Source organism: Macrobrachium rosenbergii, chromosome 17, assembly GCF_040412425.1.
Source record: "Macrobrachium rosenbergii isolate ZJJX-2024 chromosome 17, ASM4041242v1, whole genome shotgun sequence".
Lineage (NCBI taxonomy): Eukaryota > Metazoa > Arthropoda > Malacostraca > Decapoda > Palaemonidae > Macrobrachium > Macrobrachium rosenbergii.
Window position 1 is genome coordinate 28,440,225 of NC_089757.1, and position 19,346 is coordinate 28,459,570.

At 36.0% G+C, this 19,346-nt stretch overlaps 1 protein-coding gene across 5 annotated transcripts in view; it reads right to left on the reverse strand.

The window, feature by feature from the left end:
- LOC136847823 (inactive phospholipase C-like protein 2) overlaps nt 1-19,346 on the reverse strand; it is a 607,840-nt gene that overhangs the window by 5,693 nt on the left and 582,801 nt on the right. For 2 of the 5 annotated variants that reach the window (XM_067119762.1, XM_067119758.1), the window contains exons 13-21: nt 18,259-18,437; nt 15,907-16,018; nt 12,139-12,315; nt 11,747-11,844; nt 8,837-8,920; nt 7,252-7,437; nt 6,910-6,984; nt 4,747-4,989; nt 3,338-4,590 (exon numbers count right to left, since the gene is read on the reverse strand). In XM_067119762.1, the coding sequence (XP_066975863.1) occupies nt 4,219-4,590; nt 4,747-4,989; nt 6,910-6,984; nt 7,252-7,437; nt 8,837-8,920; nt 11,747-11,844; nt 12,139-12,315; nt 15,907-16,018; nt 18,259-18,437 (1,526 nt within the window). In that variant the 3' untranslated portion in view covers nt 3,338-4,218. Of the gene's footprint in view, nt 1-3,337; nt 4,591-4,746; nt 4,990-6,909; nt 6,985-7,251; nt 7,438-8,836; nt 8,921-11,746; nt 11,845-12,138; nt 12,316-15,906; nt 16,019-18,258; nt 18,438-19,346 lie in introns of those variants that run through there. The other 3 variants (XM_067119761.1, XM_067119760.1, XM_067119759.1) reach the window with 3 other exon arrangements.

The window sequence follows — 19,346 nt, forward strand, 5'->3', positions numbered from 1 at the left end:
GCATTTAATAGGAAATTTATTCAGCTTTCTAACGCCTACCTTTATTTTTTCTATCTTTATTCCTTACTTAGGTACGGTACGAAACGTCAACATAAGTAGGTTGGAAAATCTGAAAATTGCACTCTAAAAAATTAGCTTTTTTTTAATCGGTAACAGCTAATTAGCAAACACATTTATAGCAAAATGATTGCTTTCACGTAAAAGTTCAGACATTTCCACACAATTTTCGTATAAAATAAACTCCCCAAACCTAATTCTTATATTTTTCATGATTATTTAAAAAAAAAATCAATGATTTTCCTTAATTTCATGTTCATCGCGTCTTTTTTATTATTTCCAAGTCTTGCAAAGATTTTCTGATTGCTTTAGGAAAAAATTCAATCATTTGCCGACATCACAAAACAAACCAGAAGCGTATACTAGTTATAGTTTGGAAGTATCGATTTTTACAAAGAAACTCTTCCGCGCGAGCCCTACTTTTCCCTCCACGGCATAAGTCACATACCAGGTAGCGCTACACGAGAGGGTTAATAGAAAATTCTGAAACCAAGTTTGGTCTGAAAACTAAGACTGTTGCATCTGCACAGAAAACCAGTCATAACAGATTCACCTAATAATGTGTATGCCCTGGGCATATTAATACATACATTGTTCAGTTATGGATTTCAGTTTTCCATTTTGTCATTAAATAATTGTACAGTGTTTGTTTGACCTGATATACTTCGTAAAGGCTGTAAGGGATTTTTCATTTGACAGTTTTATACATAAAAAAATAGTGTAGGTCATATCTTCACAGCTACGTAGAAAAATGATAAATTTTCCTTTCAAATATTTAATTTGATATATTTGATATTTAATTTGATATATTTAATTTAATAAAAATTTCCCTTGATTGAAATACATTTGAGATAAGGATAAAATATAACAGTTGTAGGTAATAAAACTGAAGTTTCTGAAAACTGGGTAGACATACCAAAGTACTGAAGTCTGGAACTTTTTGTTTTTTAAAAGTGCCTATGAATATTTTTCAGTATTTTTTATTTAATGCTTTTGTAATAGGTCTTCCAGAATCTATGTTGGTGAGATGACATAAATAGGTTATAATATAAATACCCAGTGAGTAAGACAAGTAAGAACATAAAAAAAATGACATATTAGAAAGTATGTTAACTAATGTTTTTCATTTGTCATAAGGAAATGGTAATATCCTCATAACTGTTTGTATTGAGTACCCACCAAAGTTATATAAAATTTGAGAGTTCATTATTCATACCTCTGTCCTTGCTATCGTAAGAGTGTTGTCCTAATAGAATGCTGTACTGTATATACTTAGTTTTGGCAAAGTATATTCTGTATTGTAATGCAACACTAGAATAATGATTTAATACTTTTGATATACTGCGTATATATAATCACACAAGTTTGTATAAAAAGTGTTCAGTCAGTTATATGAGTGACTCATATATATTGATACTTTGAAGTGTAAATGTATTTACATGTGAAAGTCTAAAAAACCTGTAGATTATGGCACAGATAATGACTAATATCTTAGGGGGGAAAATAAGTAAGTTTTGTTTTCAGAAGCCATTCCCTCAACAGATCATATTGTAGATAAATACTACTATTTGGTTGACCATCATTCAATGGCATAAAGAAAATTGTGTGAAGGTCTGAATGTTAGACAGCTGACACTTTTCCTTGTAAGAGGTTCTGGCTTGCATGCATGCTTAATTTTAGATGCCCTTGTATATGAAATATTCTTTGATCCCTACAAGAGCTTGGAGAATTTTGAAAGCCTGAAGAGAGGAATTTTGGGTCATACATACAGGTGCCTATTTTGTGTTGATCTCCCCCTCCACTGGCATTAGCTGATCAATCCTCATTGGAACCCCTTCCGAGGGAAATAGAAAAAAGTTCTCAAGGAAGGACGATGATGTGGTACCCATTGTTTTAAATGTATGCTGCAAAATGCCAAATGATTCAGAGTCTCAGGAAGTAAAAGAGATTCTTGTGGTAGGCTTGATGTCTACCTCTCCCAGGTCCTTTGCCTTAGCCTATCTATAACTTTTCAGGCATTCCTCAGGATGATAGCTTGTTGTGGTTAAGACTAACTAGGACGGTCAGCAGGGCCAGCAGGTCGGGATACCACTTGGCATGTGGCCACAAGGGTGCCATCAGGGTCATTCTGAGGTTCTGAGATATCATTACCCTGTTGATCACCTGACGAATCAGGCAAAAGGGAGGAAAGGCATTAATTTCCAGATTGTCCCAGGGATGTTGCAGAGCACCTTCTGCCATGGCCCAAGGATCCGGATGAAATGACTACAACTTCTTTACGAGGAGCCCGATCTGTAATCTAGGGCTCTTAGAGGAGGCTTCTCTTGCAGAGTGCATTACAGCACAAGAATCAGGGACCGGGCAACATTCATCTGAGACTGAAGTATGAGAGGTATGGCTGTGAACCGTGGCAGACACATGGCCGTCCATAACAGCCTGCAACCCCAGAGGGGCAGCTGGAGGCGAACCAGGAACAAACTTGGAGTTGACGACATGGCCGTGATTAGCTGACCGAGAATCAACTGTAAGAAACAGATGGTTGGCCTTGCCGTCAGATAAACGAGAAATGGAGGGGGAATCCAAAGAGAGCGTGTGGATCTTCTTGCGAGGAGGAGCCACGAAGTCCTTCCACCAACGCCTCTGTGGAATGGAATGAACAGACAACAAATATGATAAATGAGAAGACGATGACGAGGAAGTTGTTGAGTAAGGATGGCTTGTAATTGTTACCCCAACTGCTTTTTTGACCAGATGGCTGAAGACATTCTGGTTAAGTAAAGGGTTAGGAAGAGAGAAAATTTTAATAGAGGGTTTATGTGTATGGCATGCTACCAAAGATATGAATGCAGCTACAAGCTCCTGTGAGCTTGATTTCAAGGTATAATGGCAACTGTACCCAAAGAGAAAACTAGAGTGATCAGTATGTTGGCCTGCTGGGAACTGTCAGAGAGCTGTAAAATATATATATGTAATAAACAGCAATGACTAAGGATGCTTCAGGGGGAAGTGATTTTGAGCAGTGAGGACAGGTATGGTAATGGAATCCTGAACAGAAGCCTGTCATAAAGCTCTTTGTCCTGCTTTCCAAGGATAGGCTTACTACAAACCAAGTCTTTGGTTAATGTTTAGATCTGTAGCCTGACCTGTTGAGGTAATTTCTCCTGGAAGCAAACAGATTTCAATTGCATTTCTGTGTTGTCATAAATAAAGCTTCCTACAAGGTCACTCCAATATTTAACTTGTGTTAATACCTAATGTACCAGCAGTTTCCAATAAAAAATTGCATGTTTTGCAAGTTTCATTATTACAATAATTGTAGCATACTGGCAAAGAAACAAAAATCAACCATTATATCTTCTAAACTGTAAACAGTGAGAGATGCAAACATAGGTGTACTAGTTAAGTGTGGAATGTGTCTGTTCTCCAAAGAAAGCTAAAGCAGTACCATATAATAGTATTTGTACACATTATGGCCTATTATTGTTACTTTGCCTTGAAGCAAGGGTCAAATTTACAGATAATTTGTTAATTTACATACTGTACAAAATAAATACATAAAAACATTAATTTTTTTAAAGATTTGTGTCTTGCAAACAGTTGGTCAGTATTTGATACAGGTAACAGCAGCACCAGTTAAGATAACCTAAAGAGAGGAATATCTAAGATTCCCTTGTAGCAAGTTCACTGAATATATATCCTCCAAGCTAGTTTGTGACTTCTCAAAACACATCTGCCAGTGAACTTTAGGAAAGGGGAAATGTTGGGGGCCTAAAGAGTTATATATTTGTTAAATTCAACCATTTCAAGTCTTAGATAATAATGAGTATACTAAAATGTCTGCAAATTTGAGCCTACAGAAAATATACAATTGACAATTTGTTTCTAAACCATGGAATGGCTGAATGATAACAACTGGACGTATTGTAAGTATTTAGATATAAGAGCAATTTTGTAGTCTTTAGAGTTTCAGATATCTGAATGGAATATGCTTTAAAAGAAGCAAGACTATTAACATTTTTTAGAGTACGTACTGTATTTATATAAATAAGATTTTAAACAACTTTATATAAAAATGACCATTCTATGTACACGTGAAAAGTTGCTGCAGCATTAAATGATACGCATTTTTAACAAAAATCACTAGCATACACTCTAGCTGAACTACAGGGCTGTGTTCTGCTCAAAGTTGAAGCCAGGGGTGTAACTGAAGGAGTGAAGTAGCGGCGGCTTTAGCAGATCTGTGGTTTCTTCATCATCACCAACTACTGTAGAAGAACTACTAGGTGTAATTAGGAAGTCCTCATTAACATACCCAATGCTGCTAGATTCAAGATTCGAGTTACTTTTCTTCAGGATACTTTTAGGCTTACAATCACTTCCTGGAGTAGTAGGTGACCTTCCCAAACTGCCATAGGTTGTGAGGTTTTCAGAGGTGTTGTGACGATTAGCAAGGGTTAAACGAGGCCGTTCCCGAACTGATGGGGATTTCTCCTTTGCACTGAAGCTATCTAAAGTTGCTTTTGTTGATTCAACCTGTATTTTTGAAGACAGTGCCACAGAATTATTTAATTTTAGTTGGTAAATGGAAACTACTTATTAGAAACAGCTGATTGGAAATGAAAATACCAAATACATTTTCTTTTCTTTGAAGTCACAACCTAGCAATAATTTTTTGCTCACAATACTTACCTGTTCCATTGCCATTCTGCATTTCTTTTTGAGCGCCACAAGCCTGTCCAGCTGACCTCGGATGATTCGAACATTCCATGCATAATTTTCCATTGCACGGTTTGCCTTCTTGCCTTTAATACCGTTGGAGGAGAGAAGGTTCTCCAAATTATCATACAAAGCAAAGGTAGGTTGCAGTTTACTTTCAAGGGTTGAATGCAGCTTATCTCCATGAGCTAAGAAGTGATGAATTTCTAACAAAACCTGCCAAAATAAATTTCCCTGATAAATAATGATGCCTGCTTAGAATGAGAGTATGTATATCACTCATTAAGATGCTGTTATCTAAGGTAAAAAAAAAAAAAAAAGTGGCTTAGTTACAAGATTTAGATTTTTTCATCACAAAGCCACTGAACATGAATAAAGCAAATATTCCTATCCCAAATTTTCTCTTGTTCACCAGTCTGTTATCTGTAAGACAGTATTAGTAGCAGTCTATTGCAGAGGCATCATCTGGACCTGCAGCAGACTCCAAGGCTTGTTTCATTTTTGTTGGCAATCACAATGCTCACCACGCTGAATGGCTGAGCTCAGTTACTACCACAGATAACCTTGGTGTTTATGCTCTAGATTTCTCCACTATTTCTGGGTGTGAGCAGTTAACAGATGAATCTATACAATGACGGATCAAAAAGTTGGTGAAATACAAAACATACAAACCCAAGTAACTTTTTACACTAGCTGCATCTGGCAAATTTAGCACTCCAGTAGTCCACACCACCAACTGCAAAGTATCTGATTGCAAAATTCATTTTTTTCATCACTTATTGAAAGCATTACAGTGATAAAAGTCTGAAAGGAATAATGATTAGTATAAAATGAGAAACAGATTATTAACAAATACTGGAACAATCACTGCCACAACAAACACCTGGGCTCTAATCTTAAGGACTATTTGCAGCACTGCAGCCTCATGGAATGTGAGGTTCTCTAGTAAGACAAGCCTAAGAATAGCAATGCAACCTCATGTAATGTGAGGCTGGCCACGTCACACCTGAGGATTCAGAGAGATCGTGCATTGTGTGATTTACTTCTGTCTGTCAAGACAAGACTGGTGAACCTGGGAAAATTTGAGGGCTGTGATTAAAGGCAGATACATGAATAATGAACTGTAATATGAATAATGAACTGTAATGAAACGACTCAATATACAATATACTGTAAATTTCTTTGGTTCAACTTTATGAATCTTAGCATTGCACTGCCCTGTCAATCTCCAAACACCATTTGAAGAGTTTTAAATCTCAAATGCTGATTTGTAAAAAGTTACAGATAACTGAAAATTAATTTCTCAAGAGATGGTATACAGTACATTGTATAATTTTTGTGGTATACAGTATAAGGTATAATTTCTGCGTCCAACTTTGAGTATATAATAGCCCAATCAGGCTCATAGTACCAGGCACACAAGTTTACCTAACAACTGTAGAAAGTGTCACATAAAAATCTTGACAATGTATGCCTACACATGGAAAAATGAAGTGATTCCAATATGGCTTATAGCACCAGACTTACTGGTAAATTCTATCCTGCATACTGCAGTGGTTTTTAAATTGCATGATATTCTTTTATTCGTTTTCAATTTACACTTCTTTGAGCCAATTTGAGTATTACCACTTAGTGAAGAAAGGCTTCTGCTTAGTACCTACACTGACAGACAGATTTAGTAACCTCTTTCAGAGCTGATCTAGGACAAGATACAGTATATGTTACCTGAAAATTGCGAAAAACAAAAACTCATCAGATATCATCAATAATCAGATATCACAAGATTGATAAGGAGAAGTTTGGCAACCTGAAATCAATAACAATAAAATGCTTCATCACCATGATTAGGGTGGAAAACCCAAGTAATAAAAATAAACAACCTTTTCCACCTAAAATATTTCATAAAAGACCAAAATAATTTGGACAGCCAATTTTTTTCACTCCTTCTGAACATACTGTTTATTCCACAATATTGTGTATTTTATTTACAAGTACTACCATAAGAAATGCTTTTCCCCACTATGTAGTTTTAAAACCATAAATACGGTAAGTTATCAATATATACAGTACCGCACTAAGCCATTTAAGTATGAATGGAAACAAAACAGTTTTCTTCAGCAACAGAATTCTGCTTACCTTTTCTACTGCAGTTTCTAATCGATGTAGATGAGATGGAAGGGGGCCAGGCTGAGAACTCCTAAGAAAAGGTATCTGCAAAAGCATGGATTTTTAATATCCCAACATAATTTATGCAGTGCTATACTGTAATGCCTTTCAATAAAGCTAAATATTATCTACATTTAAACTTCAAGATAGGCTTAACTGTCATATCATTGATGTCTTTAAAAAATAAAAGAAAACAGTTCCAGTGTTAGCAAACACTTAACATCATGGGTGCTTCAGAAATTGGAATAAAAGCCCTTCAGAAACATTCAAATAGGAAACAGACTCGGCACTACCTTGAAGCAATGTACTTACACCGTTTTCTTCTTGTATTGAAAGACAGCTGATGTCAGGATGGGTCATATATCGAGATATTGCTACTTTCAGGCACTGTTTCATGTTGGCAGTATGTCCAAGGCCACATTCATCTTGTAAGTCAGACCATGCTAATTCTACTTTGTTTTGCTCAAATTCTGCTTCCACTAGCCAAGTTGCTGCCTCCTGTTAATATAAAAAACTAGTGTTAAAAATAAAAACAAATAAATTTAATAAAATATTCCAGCATTAATACAGTATTACAAACAAAATTCATGTATTTGTGGGATTAAAATTTCTAGAAAATCAAATGCTTTATTATGGACAAGAGATACAGATACACAATACAGCTTTTTCTCATTTAAAAAATACTGTATGTACTGTAAACTTGCATTGCTGAATTGATTTTAAATGATGTACAAGGACAGGGTAAGATATGAGATTCAACCCATATATGTAACGAGGATGATGAAAGCCTTTTTGAGTTAATAAGCATAATTATTCTTATTTGTCTATGCAGTATTTACTGTATTTATGTTCCATTTAAATACTGTAAAGTTAATGGATAAGTTTAAAATTACCACTTCACTGTAATGTGGTGAACGTCAATAATTATTAGAATTAACCCAAGAAAGAAAATTATCCAAATTCTGTTGCATGGAAAGTGTACTTACAAAAGTTAAAAATAACCGAGATTATAGAGATTATATCCAAAGCGTATTTTCATCTTTATAATCACAATCTGAAAGCTGTGTGCATCAGAATTTGTTGCTGACAAGAGTCAGGCAGTTAAGTAACCTTAGTACTGGTTATACTAATCTAATTTTAAGGAACCTATCATAGTGATGAGATTCCAACAGTAACATATTTTACTCATGTTTTTTACTATTCAAAAAGTTCTATAAAATTCAATGAATAATAAAATGATAAATGGGTAATAACACTATAACCTGAGATGGCATCTGCCAGTATCATTCAAAGAGTAAAGTACTGTGCAGTACTGGCAATAAGAACTGAGACTAACAACACACTTGATGCCACTTGAATAAAAATTGGTACAAATATTTTTAAAAAGAACCCTGCAATAAACACCGAATATTTTGTAGCTGCAACATCACACACTTGTAAACTGGTGTATCTAATTTACACAGCAAATCCTTTGTCCCAGGAGTTCCTTCTCATTTTACGGTCTAATTAAATGTTTAAAAAGTTTCATAAAAAAATTGGCTTAAATAAAGACAAATTTTACAACAATATGACACTTAAGTGGTGCATTAAAAGGTTTGGGATACCCTGCTTCCAAAATTTAATAATTTTTAGAGCACCATTTTGAGACAATAAAATGTATAAAGATGCTGGTTTGAGAATGTTTGTACGTGTGTTTCTAAAGTAACTTTGGGACAATGCCTCCTAAAATTACAATTCATATATTTCTCATACTTTATCTGAATGGAAATCACAGTTACGTAGCATCAATTTAAATTTCCTTTACTTGTGAATAAAACAAAATTTTCCCATTCTAGGTCTTATTTTTTGTAACACTGTAACCTGATATAAAGAGGATGACAAGATGGATAATGCTTACCTTAAACATATCATCAGCTGCCCGTAGTCCTATAGGTTTGATATCAGCTTGTATTTTATCAGTCCGTCTCCCCCTCTGGGGCTTCTGACGAAAAGGAAAATTGTTAAATACCTGAATGATTCAGTGCAGGTTTTCAAAATTCTCTTCTATGAATTTCACCATACATAAGGAACTTTAATGATATAATCTTTGAATGCATCAAATAATGCAAAATGTACTACAAATTATATGATTATTAATGGGTTGGCTTTGATTCAAAAGGTAATTCTGCTCTCACCTCCTCTTCCTGTTTTGATTTGGTTTACTCTTAATACTGCATAACAATGCAAAAATTCTCTACTTAAAAGACTCTAAAGACTAATTACATTAATTGAAAATAATCAGCTGAAAATATAGAATAATTCATGGCTGTTAAGTGTATTTCTGTTAGTATACTCAGCTTAAAAGTTGTTCCAACTCATGAATATGATGATGCTACAGGTAATACATAATAACTTGAAATACAGTATCACCCAATATAAATTGTGTGTAGTAAGTGGTATTTTGATCTAGTTTTTGCCTGGCTAGCTTTTATGATAAAATATGCTAGCCTACAAATGCAAAATTGTAAACTAATACAGTAATAAGTTAAAATATAGTAACAACCAATCTAATTTATATATGTGATACTTTAATTTAGATTTGCAAAACTAGCTTTTATTATAAAATACTAAAGCTTACAAGCAGCTCTAGATTAACAATTAAGCAAAATATCTAAGTTTAGGGTTTGAAGGGAAGAGGGGCCACACCTATATTTCCTGTGCAAGACTTACAATGGAGCCAGGTGCAAGTGCTTCAGCTGAACCCAGTTGTCACACACATGTACTTGTAACAAGTCAGTTTCATTCTAGAGGGCATTCTGCTTATCCAGTGGATATATGTGGCTTGCATTCTATCATTTTTCATGTTTGCTTGTGGAAATGGCACATGATCATCTGGCATAGACATAGCCCCTTGCAGTCACCAAGCTGAGCGTGGGTAGTCATTGGACATGTGCCAAATAAGCAACATGTGCCTGGCAGAAAACCTAAATGGTGGAAAGGCTTGATTTAAACTAGACTTTTGGGTCCAAGGTATCAATGATGGTGGTGGTGGTGGTGGTGTTGAGGGGCAGGGAAAGTACATCTTCCCAGCAAAGCTCTGGCGGAGTTCTACCCTTCCCCAACAGATTCCATGGATAGATGCCCAAATAATGGGCATGAAGTGGACCTTGCCACTGAGCTTTCTCTTATGAACCCAGAGGACCCAGTGGTACTGCCTCAAATTTTGCATGAGAGGGATCCCTTGAAAGAGAATATGGGCTCTACCACGATATTACCTGACGTTGTGGAGGACCCCAACATAACCCATACTCCTCTACCTGAAGGTCCTGTTCCTTCCAGGGATTAGGGTCCTTTATCCAAGACTCCCAAGCCTTTGCCAGGCAGTGGCAATGTGGGCGTCCTGGCCCAATCCATCCAGACAGTGGTTCCTAATACAGTATGTAGAGGGATTCTGTCTGAGGCTTGGTTAGAATTTTGGAAGGAGATATTACATGGTATCATGGAAGCCCTTGATACTAAGTCACTATATGAGACATGCTGTTGAGGATTCCTGATGGGAATTCAGGACAGCTCTGGATGTTGAATCAAATGTGATTTCCAAGAAATTTTCAGTCCTCCAAAGAGAGACTAAAAAATCCTCAAAAGCCACCCATGCAGAGATTGGTTCTGTTTCAGAGAAATCAAGGTCCTGGGAGTAAATTAACAAAAAAACTAAAGGCCAAAAGGAAGTTGAGTCAGTCACTTAAGTCCCCGTAGAGTCAGAAGACTCAGTGAGGTATGACCTTCCTGCTTCTACTAATAACATGATCAGGCTGCACCATAAACCCTCGGAAGCTGGGAGGATCAGGGGCACCAATACCGACTCCTGATACCAATACTGATAACCCTTGGTGTGACACCTCAATGTGTATCCTTTTGCCAAGTGGCAGATACCAAATCAACTAAGGGAAAACAATGACTGAGGCAGTAAGTTTGCAACTTTTGGCAAACCATTAATTTTTGTCACTTTAACATACATGACTTTTTTATATTCATAAATATTAGGCCTATTATCCAATTCACTATATCTTGGAAATAATTTACATCTAATTTGCATCTACCCCAGGCCAGGAATCATACCTGGGCCTTTGGTTTAGATACAATGATAAGAGTTGACTATGACCATGTGGCTATCATGTGTCACAAAATTTTATTCAATTAAAGGGTCACAGTGTGTTGAGCATATATCAATTTTCCTCATCAATATGGGGTGGTGCTCTCACTGAAAGTTGGGGCCGAATTATGAACCAAGTCTGCCACTAATAGTAGGACACACGTGATCAACTAATTTAAGTCATTCTTCACTTTACGAATATAAAATGACTTTACTAATTTACAACCTTAACATGCAACATGCTTCACTGTTAAAACAAACTCTCTATTCTAGATAACACACACACACAATCAGAACAATAGGCAACTTTTATACTGAATTTTTTATTAGTTTTTGAAAAAACCTTATTTCCAAAACTGAAATCTTAAGTGAAAGTAATCCTTCAGGTCAGAACCATGAAAGCTTAGTAGCTTTAAAGTGATAATAATAAAACACTAGTTTTGATACTCATATTTTTTGCATGTAAAACTGTCAAACTCCACATTTAAGTACAAGGCCATCTCACTCACCATTTGCCCTTATTTAAGTATGCAAAATAAAGGTAAGTACATTGGTCTGATTTCGAGCGTATACAACATCCCTAGGGTAGGGACTAGCCATCTTACTCAGTCTTATAATACCATAATTATTAATGGTATACGTAAACTGATAAAAATAATACCAATTCGGACTTACCCCTCCACCTTTTTTGTTGGTAATCGAGACATGAACAAACAGAGTAGCATTGTCTATTGGTTCTCCCATACTGGATAATAACCGTACATGCCGATACCCTGAGTAAAGAAGGCATTAGTTGAAGAATTTGTTGTTTCATACTTGTTTTCATCAGTCAGTTAATTGAAAAATGAATAAAAACACACAATACATTTGAAGCATTGATTACTAATTAACTGCTGAATTCAAAGCTAAATAAAAAGTGAAAATTATCACCAGAAATGCACTGTATGACTGAGTTTTAAGATTAGACCTGTCCACAACAATACAGTATTGTAAATCTAGTCATGTCTAACAATATATACATATATATATTTTTTTTACTAAAAACTGCACAAAAACGTCTTGATTACCTGTTTGTATGCATTCAAAAGGAATGGTACACTGCCCCACGAAGTCATCGCCGATGTACTCATCATCAAGAACGACAAATCTAACAAGTGCCAATTCTGGTAGATTTATATGAAACTCGAAACTCTCATCAAAGATGGGAAAACTACCGTCGTTGCTTACGGTTCTTGTTTTTGCCTCTGGAATAAAGTAAGTGGTTTTAGGCCCTGATTGTATGATGATTAAAATATATACAGCAAGCATGGCTGCCCAATTAATTTGTGTGTGTTTTTAGCAGGGCTTCCCTTTGGAAAAAAGAATTACATACACATACTACAGTATATATTTTTTGGTCAATTTCAATTTTTTTTTTTGTATCTTACAATCATAATTCTATGCTGTATGACTATATTTCCAAATATTCTTGTAAATATGACTTGAAAACAAACAAGACTTTCAATTCAATTGCTGCTTGAAGCTTGTGAGTGGCACAAAGGTATTACCCTGCGGCACTATAATGTGCTGGGGATGAGGTAGCACTATGTTGTACTGTTGGCTTTATGTCGAATAAATGAGAAATGACCCGTTTCATCTCCTTAATATCTGATACTAATGACAAAGCTTTATGTCCACTAGAAATATTCAATTTGAAGAATTATGAGCACACCTGCTGCACATATTTGCCATTGCAAATGGAGTAATATGAGGTCACATAGCTTTTCAAATCACCATATGCATACACAGTCCTCAAATCACAAAAAAAAAAAAAAAAGTTAACCCCCTGTCTAGTGGGTAACTTGCACAGCATTATTTACAATTCATATTTCATACTGTTTCAGGCAAAGTGTTGAAATCTGTAAAGAATAAATAGTTAAATTCTACAACTCCCATAAATCCATTTTTCATAAAGTGTGATTAGTATATTTTTAATACATGCCTAATGCCTTGGTAATTAAAAAATGTATTTACCAGACAGCCTAATCTCAGGCAAGGTGTATTTCATGGCATGGCACATGGGCTACACCTGAATTGTATTCCAAACAAACTACCAAGAATCAAGTGGACTATACGAACTCTACCATAATCTAAGACATAACTTAAGAAGCTTTAAAATATTAACAGTGTGGCAAGATTAATAAAGGGTGTTATACCTTCAAGCAGGATTACCCGTGTTGTTTGAGTTGAGCTACATTAAAGTTTACAATAAGTGTTATGACTTAATGAGCAATCAAGATTGGGTATCCAAAATATTTGAAACAACCCATTCTACATAATAAAAGAAAACTAACCTAGTAGCAGATATATTAATAAAAATGGCCATTCAAAGTGTTCCTGTAGGATACCTACCTACCTGTTGCAGGTGTCGAAGAATTTGAAAAGGCATGAACATAATTTCAATTAAACAAATATATGGAATTGTGATACAAAGAAATACCTTCATGAAAAGCGCCTCTTTAAATTCCACAATTTTTTTTTTCTCTAAATGCAATCTGTAACAGTTGCATGAGAATCTAACTAAACAGTGATTAGGCTAACACAACTTACAAGACGTTGTCCTGGCATCCAAAGTGACTGTCGTGGGGTCCAGCAATGAACTGGGATTTAAAGGAACAGGCAACAACGGCTTCCTAAATGGAAAGAATCTACCTCCCCTTTGTTATCCCACGTCGTCCTAGGTTAGGTTAAGTATCTCCCTTGGTTATATATGGTCACCAAAAGTCTTATTTGATTCAAGGGTCCTAAGTTATACTAGCATAGCCTACACTGGCGTCATGATCAGATTAATACCAATTACGATTAAGTCTACAAATTTATCAGCCAGTAATCACTCGGATAAAATAAATGGAATGTGAAAATCGGAACGCCGACGATCTACGTCGTAAGTTAAGAGTGAGAGCAGCTACAACCACGTCGTTTAAAGGATCCTGGACGTCTATGCGTAGTAACTTACTGACTGGAAGCTCGTCTCTACACGGACACAGGCGACAACTGTCAAGGCTCAGTCAACAGCACAGCTGTGAGATTACTAGAATTTTCCTTGAAATTAATAATAAACAGTTTAAAACTCCTATGCCAAGGAAGCTTTCGATACTCCGGATTTAGCTACACAAAGCTGGATGCGCTACATCGTAATATTACTATATAAAAGAAACTTTGAGAAAGACACAGGCGAGAGAAAGACAAATAAATTTACGGTGAGAAAAGAAAGAAAAAAAATTAACGGTGAGAAACTACAAATACATTTAGGGCGAGAAAATACAAACATATTAACGGTGAGAAAAAAACACTCTAACGGTGATAAAAATACATATAAATTTACGGTGAGAAAACTGAGTAAATGTAACGATTCTGACCAACCAGCTTTCTAGATTTCACCCGTTTTCTTCATCATCTTCTTCCGATAAAGAAGAAAATCTCTCGAAAATAGGAGAGATGAATAACCTAAACCATTCTTTATTATCCATCAGAGCTTCACAAGCTTTGACCTTTACAGGTTAAACAAGGTTAATGATCTGAAATGAGCATATTACTGAACCTATTATAGCATATAAATATGCTCAGTGTCAAATGCCTTAAAAGCTGACCAGCCCGATATTGCAACAAATAATTTTCATTCCTGTCTTGATATATTTATTTACACGTAAGCCCAGTTAATTACGAGGTTTTTATTAATATTTTTAATGGTTTTGTGCATCTTATAGAAATCAAAATTTCCTTAAAGAAATTTAGACATTACTAACTACACAAAAAGTCATACCATGTTTTAATGATATAGAAAATTCATGTAATTAAATGAACTGGCAACTTCCTATATATTCATCAGCACAAATCTGTATTTAAAGTAACTTTTATGTAATTAACTGTAAAAGTCTGCATTAATATAAACTAGAATTATTACCCTTAATCCAGTAATATTGTCTACAATCGTAGTGGTATGTATAAAGTTATCTGCCTCAAAATCAACTTTCATGCAGATTGTGGGTTTATGCTATATCAAATGGTATAGGCTACTACAAGCAAGAATTTTAGGGTTCATATTTTTGCTGTTCCTTGATGTGTATGAGAGACACGTGACTTGTTTAGCTGTAAATTTCCGAAGTCTGGTTAGATTCCTGTATCGAGCCAATTCATTAAATCATTTCATAATTGATTATGAGGAAGAAATGAGGAAGAGTATACGAGATAGCACTAAATATGATCTGAGGTTAGGAGACTTGGGGAAGTATGGAAAAAAAATGAAGTATTAGGGTCAACTAAACGAAGAGGTTAATGATTATTATTAACTGGTCTTGCCCGGGGGCAAGTACAAGGAAAAGAATAATAGGAGACAGACAAAAGACGGCAGAAGCCAGAATGAGAAAAAAAGTAATATGAAATGAATACTCAATAAAGAAATGAGAAAACTTCCGCTCATGGGGAATTCTAATCTTAAAAGAAAATGAGTAACATCAATTGTTACTGAATCCTATGAAACAGTATAAATGGGAAATGTTTTTCAAACTTGGGTTAGTGTGAAAAGGGTTTCCTGTTATTTGAGATACCCTAGCTTTAGGTGTGCAATGCGCCCAAAACCGTTTGCTTGAGGGAGTGGAGGTGAACTGGGAATTATTCTCGAAACGCTAATATGTAAATTTTCCAAAATTTAAGCACAAAACATTAAAAATAAACGTGAGCAGAGATCAATACAATTACAATAATTTTGGAGATGGCGAAAAACGTTTTCTACAACTGTTAGCATTGACGATCTTCGGAAAACGTATACGTATACACACTGCTAAAAGCAATCTTACCGGTGCAATCTGCAGGGATGCCAAAGACTTGAATGACAACGTAAGGATCTATGAAGCCTGCTTTCGTTGCCGTCGACCCTCTGGGCTTAGGAAGGCACTGCCCGCTTATCACCTGGAAATGGATTCGAGGCTTAGAGAAAAACAGGTCATCCGTTTATAACCTTTTAACAAGAGTGACTTTATTCCTGGAGCTGCAGCTGACTACTGCCTTACTCACATCATCATTAAATAGTTAACCAGACCTACCAAAGGCCACAATACCACAATTATTAACTTTAATCAATAACATGGCTACTCGGGAAAGTTAGCTCTTGGAGTTATAATTATATTTCACATAATTAATTCATGGTTCTTAGAAATTAGTAATTCGGCACAGACTGAATGTTCTGACAGAATTTTTGTAAGAGACTCATATCACTAATGATGTCGAGTTACACACGCAGGTTATGAGTCAAAATTTATCCATGGGTCATAGGGTTGTTACTTTTTTGAAGAGGAGTCCAAAAATTTTCTCTGAGAGCTCTTTTCGAAATAAAAAAATGACGTAACCTTAAAGTGGGTTTAATCTGCTTTGTTACAGATAGGCTCATTATTCCATAAAATCTGCCATTTATAAAATAATGGACTTCATAAAATAATGGACTTCGGTGATGCAGGACAAATCTTACAGGAAAAGTTACATTTAACAGAACAATGCACCACCAAGAAGGAGAGGAGTTTTCCTTCTTGGTGGCGTAATCGTCTGAAGTAAGTCTATTACATTTATTAGACAGGGACATCAGAATTACAAAGCATAAAAACACACAGGCACCTACAGATGTATGTAAACCTGGACTACACAAACCACCACTGTTACTTACATCCAGTGGTGTCATTTGCAGATTTTTCTTGTGTGGGGGGTGGGGCCAAAGGTTTAGAACTTATATGGTATGGGTAGGGTCATGAGCAGAAGCAGAGCCTATCAACTGGGGGCTATAAGACCCCCTGAGAAATTTTTCGAAATTTGTGCGCATTTTGAAGCCATATAAGAGCTGTATTGAGTTAATATTAAAGCAGTCTCCATCCCCAAACACACACACACACACACACACACACACACACACACACACACACACACACACACACACACACACACCTTGGAGTGAATTTTACTGTTGTTGTTATTAATATTATTATTGTCGTTATTATTTTTATTTCAAAGTCTAGGGGGGAGACATCAGTGTCTTGAGGGGGGCAAACGGCCCCCCAAAATGACGCCCCTGCGTTCATCCCATTAAACTTTTTTTTTTTTTTACTGAAAATTATATAGGAGAAAGATAAACAAAAAAGTGAATGTGGAGTAGTGATGGGCAGCATAAATGCACAAGAGGCTGCATGTTTCGGTATAAATTCACATGAGCATCAGCCACTGTATTCATTTAAAAAGAGAACGAAGACTCAATAACAATACAAATTCTGCAAAAATAAAATATAACAACATTCGACTAGAAAAAAGAAACGCAATCACAATAATTAAATGCTGAGCACCTTTATGCAATAAAGTCGTCCGTTTTACCGATGCTGTATATCTTTTCCCCTCTCGTGTCGCATCCTGCCTGCTTGCATAGTATACTGCAACACAAGAGGCACTTTTATTACCGTCCGGAGCCCCCTTGGTTAAGGCATCTTTAGGAACCCATTCCAGAGGGATTTGTTTGAGAAATTGGAAACCTAATCTCTCTCACTTTTCATTCCGGCTTTCAAAAATGAGATGCCGGATGTGCGTGTGTGTGTGTGGTCAGGTTTCCTTCCTTCCTTTCTTTCTCCCATGTTGGCAAAACCCCGATCAGCAATTTATGGGATTTTTCAGCGTCGTTACCGGAAGCGGTTTTTCCCGTCACGCTGCAATTTATGGCAAGCCGTCAGAAGCAACGGCAAATAGCATATAATAATAATAATAATAATAATAATAATAATAATAATAATAATAATAATAATAATGGAACAAGTGACATGTGGCAGTGTAAAAACTGATTAATGTTACCGACGTTAGAGATAAACGGTTTGCAGTTTCTGAGTTCGGTTTAAGTAGTTACGTTGCTTCCATCATCGCTGACCCTCCGAGAGAGAGAGCTTCGTGAATTCAGTGTCTAGACATGCATTATAAATACAAGTGCCTTGAATGCTACATTATCACAGCATCTAAGAGAGAGAGAGAGAGAGAGAGAGAGAGAGAGAGACGACGACGGCGATTCCGTGAATTGTGTCTGAACACGCATTATTTATACAAGTGCCTTGCATGCTCCATTATCCTATAGTATCTGAGAGAGAGAGAGAGAGAGAGAGAGAGAGAGAGAGAGAGAATAAACTTACTTTAATTTTGAGGAGTTGAGGAGCAACTCCTGGAATGGTTTCTCTCGAGTTGGCCGAGAAGACGGAGATATGTTCCCTCATGACGGCTGGTTTGATGAGGTATCCACATCCGCCGTTGGCTCTGAATTTGCCTTCGTACACGTCCATCATCTGCCCTGGAGTCTGGAAGTTTAACGCCACTGGAAGAGAGAATCGTTAAGGCCGAATGAAGCAATGAAAGTGGAAAATACGAGCGATGTGACATGGTTAGACTGATTTAAATGTAAATAACATGACCACCACAGAGCGGTATTTTAACGCGGCTTGTAAAGAGAATTAGTGATTTGTAGTGAATCCCAAACTGCAGAATATAATAACGATAAAAGCAGAACCAAATCAATATTAAAACAAGGCATATAATGCTTCAGTTATAACAATATTAGTGGTACCACTGGAACAGAGAATAAGTAAGCTAACTAGAAAGAAATATAAATGATAATCTTTAACAAATAAACGATGACATATAGAATAAAAAAATATGCAAAATTCGACATAACCACTATTATAACAATATTCCAGAGCCGTGGAATGTATACAGCTGGAATGTTGCATTCTGTAAGTAAAATCTTTAATGAAATGCCGAGAAAACAGAGCAGAAATCTTAAAATAATCGAGTATATATGAAATATAAAAAAAAATGAAATGTATTTGTCATAGCAAATCAGGTTCTGTACTTAGAATCAATATCAACCCATCTCCACCACGACAGGTCATCGGTAAGTTTACAAAACAACGCGAACTCAACAGGAATATGTACTGCAGAGTCGACATCAACTTTTAACCTTTGATAGCCGCGTGGTCGAAGTCAAAGCCGGCTGTTTATCGCTGTTTCTAAGCCAAATTCCCAGGCTCGAATCCTGGCCGAAGCAGAAATACTTACCAGTTATAATTTTCTTTTGGGTGTAAATTATTCCCATGGTACAGTGAACTTGATGCTAAAATTTCATATTTGTGGCTTGATATTTGTGAATATATAAAAAAGGCACGCTTGTATAAGTCACAAATATTGAAAATTACTGGGTGTTGCAAATTTACCAGTCAGCTGTCAT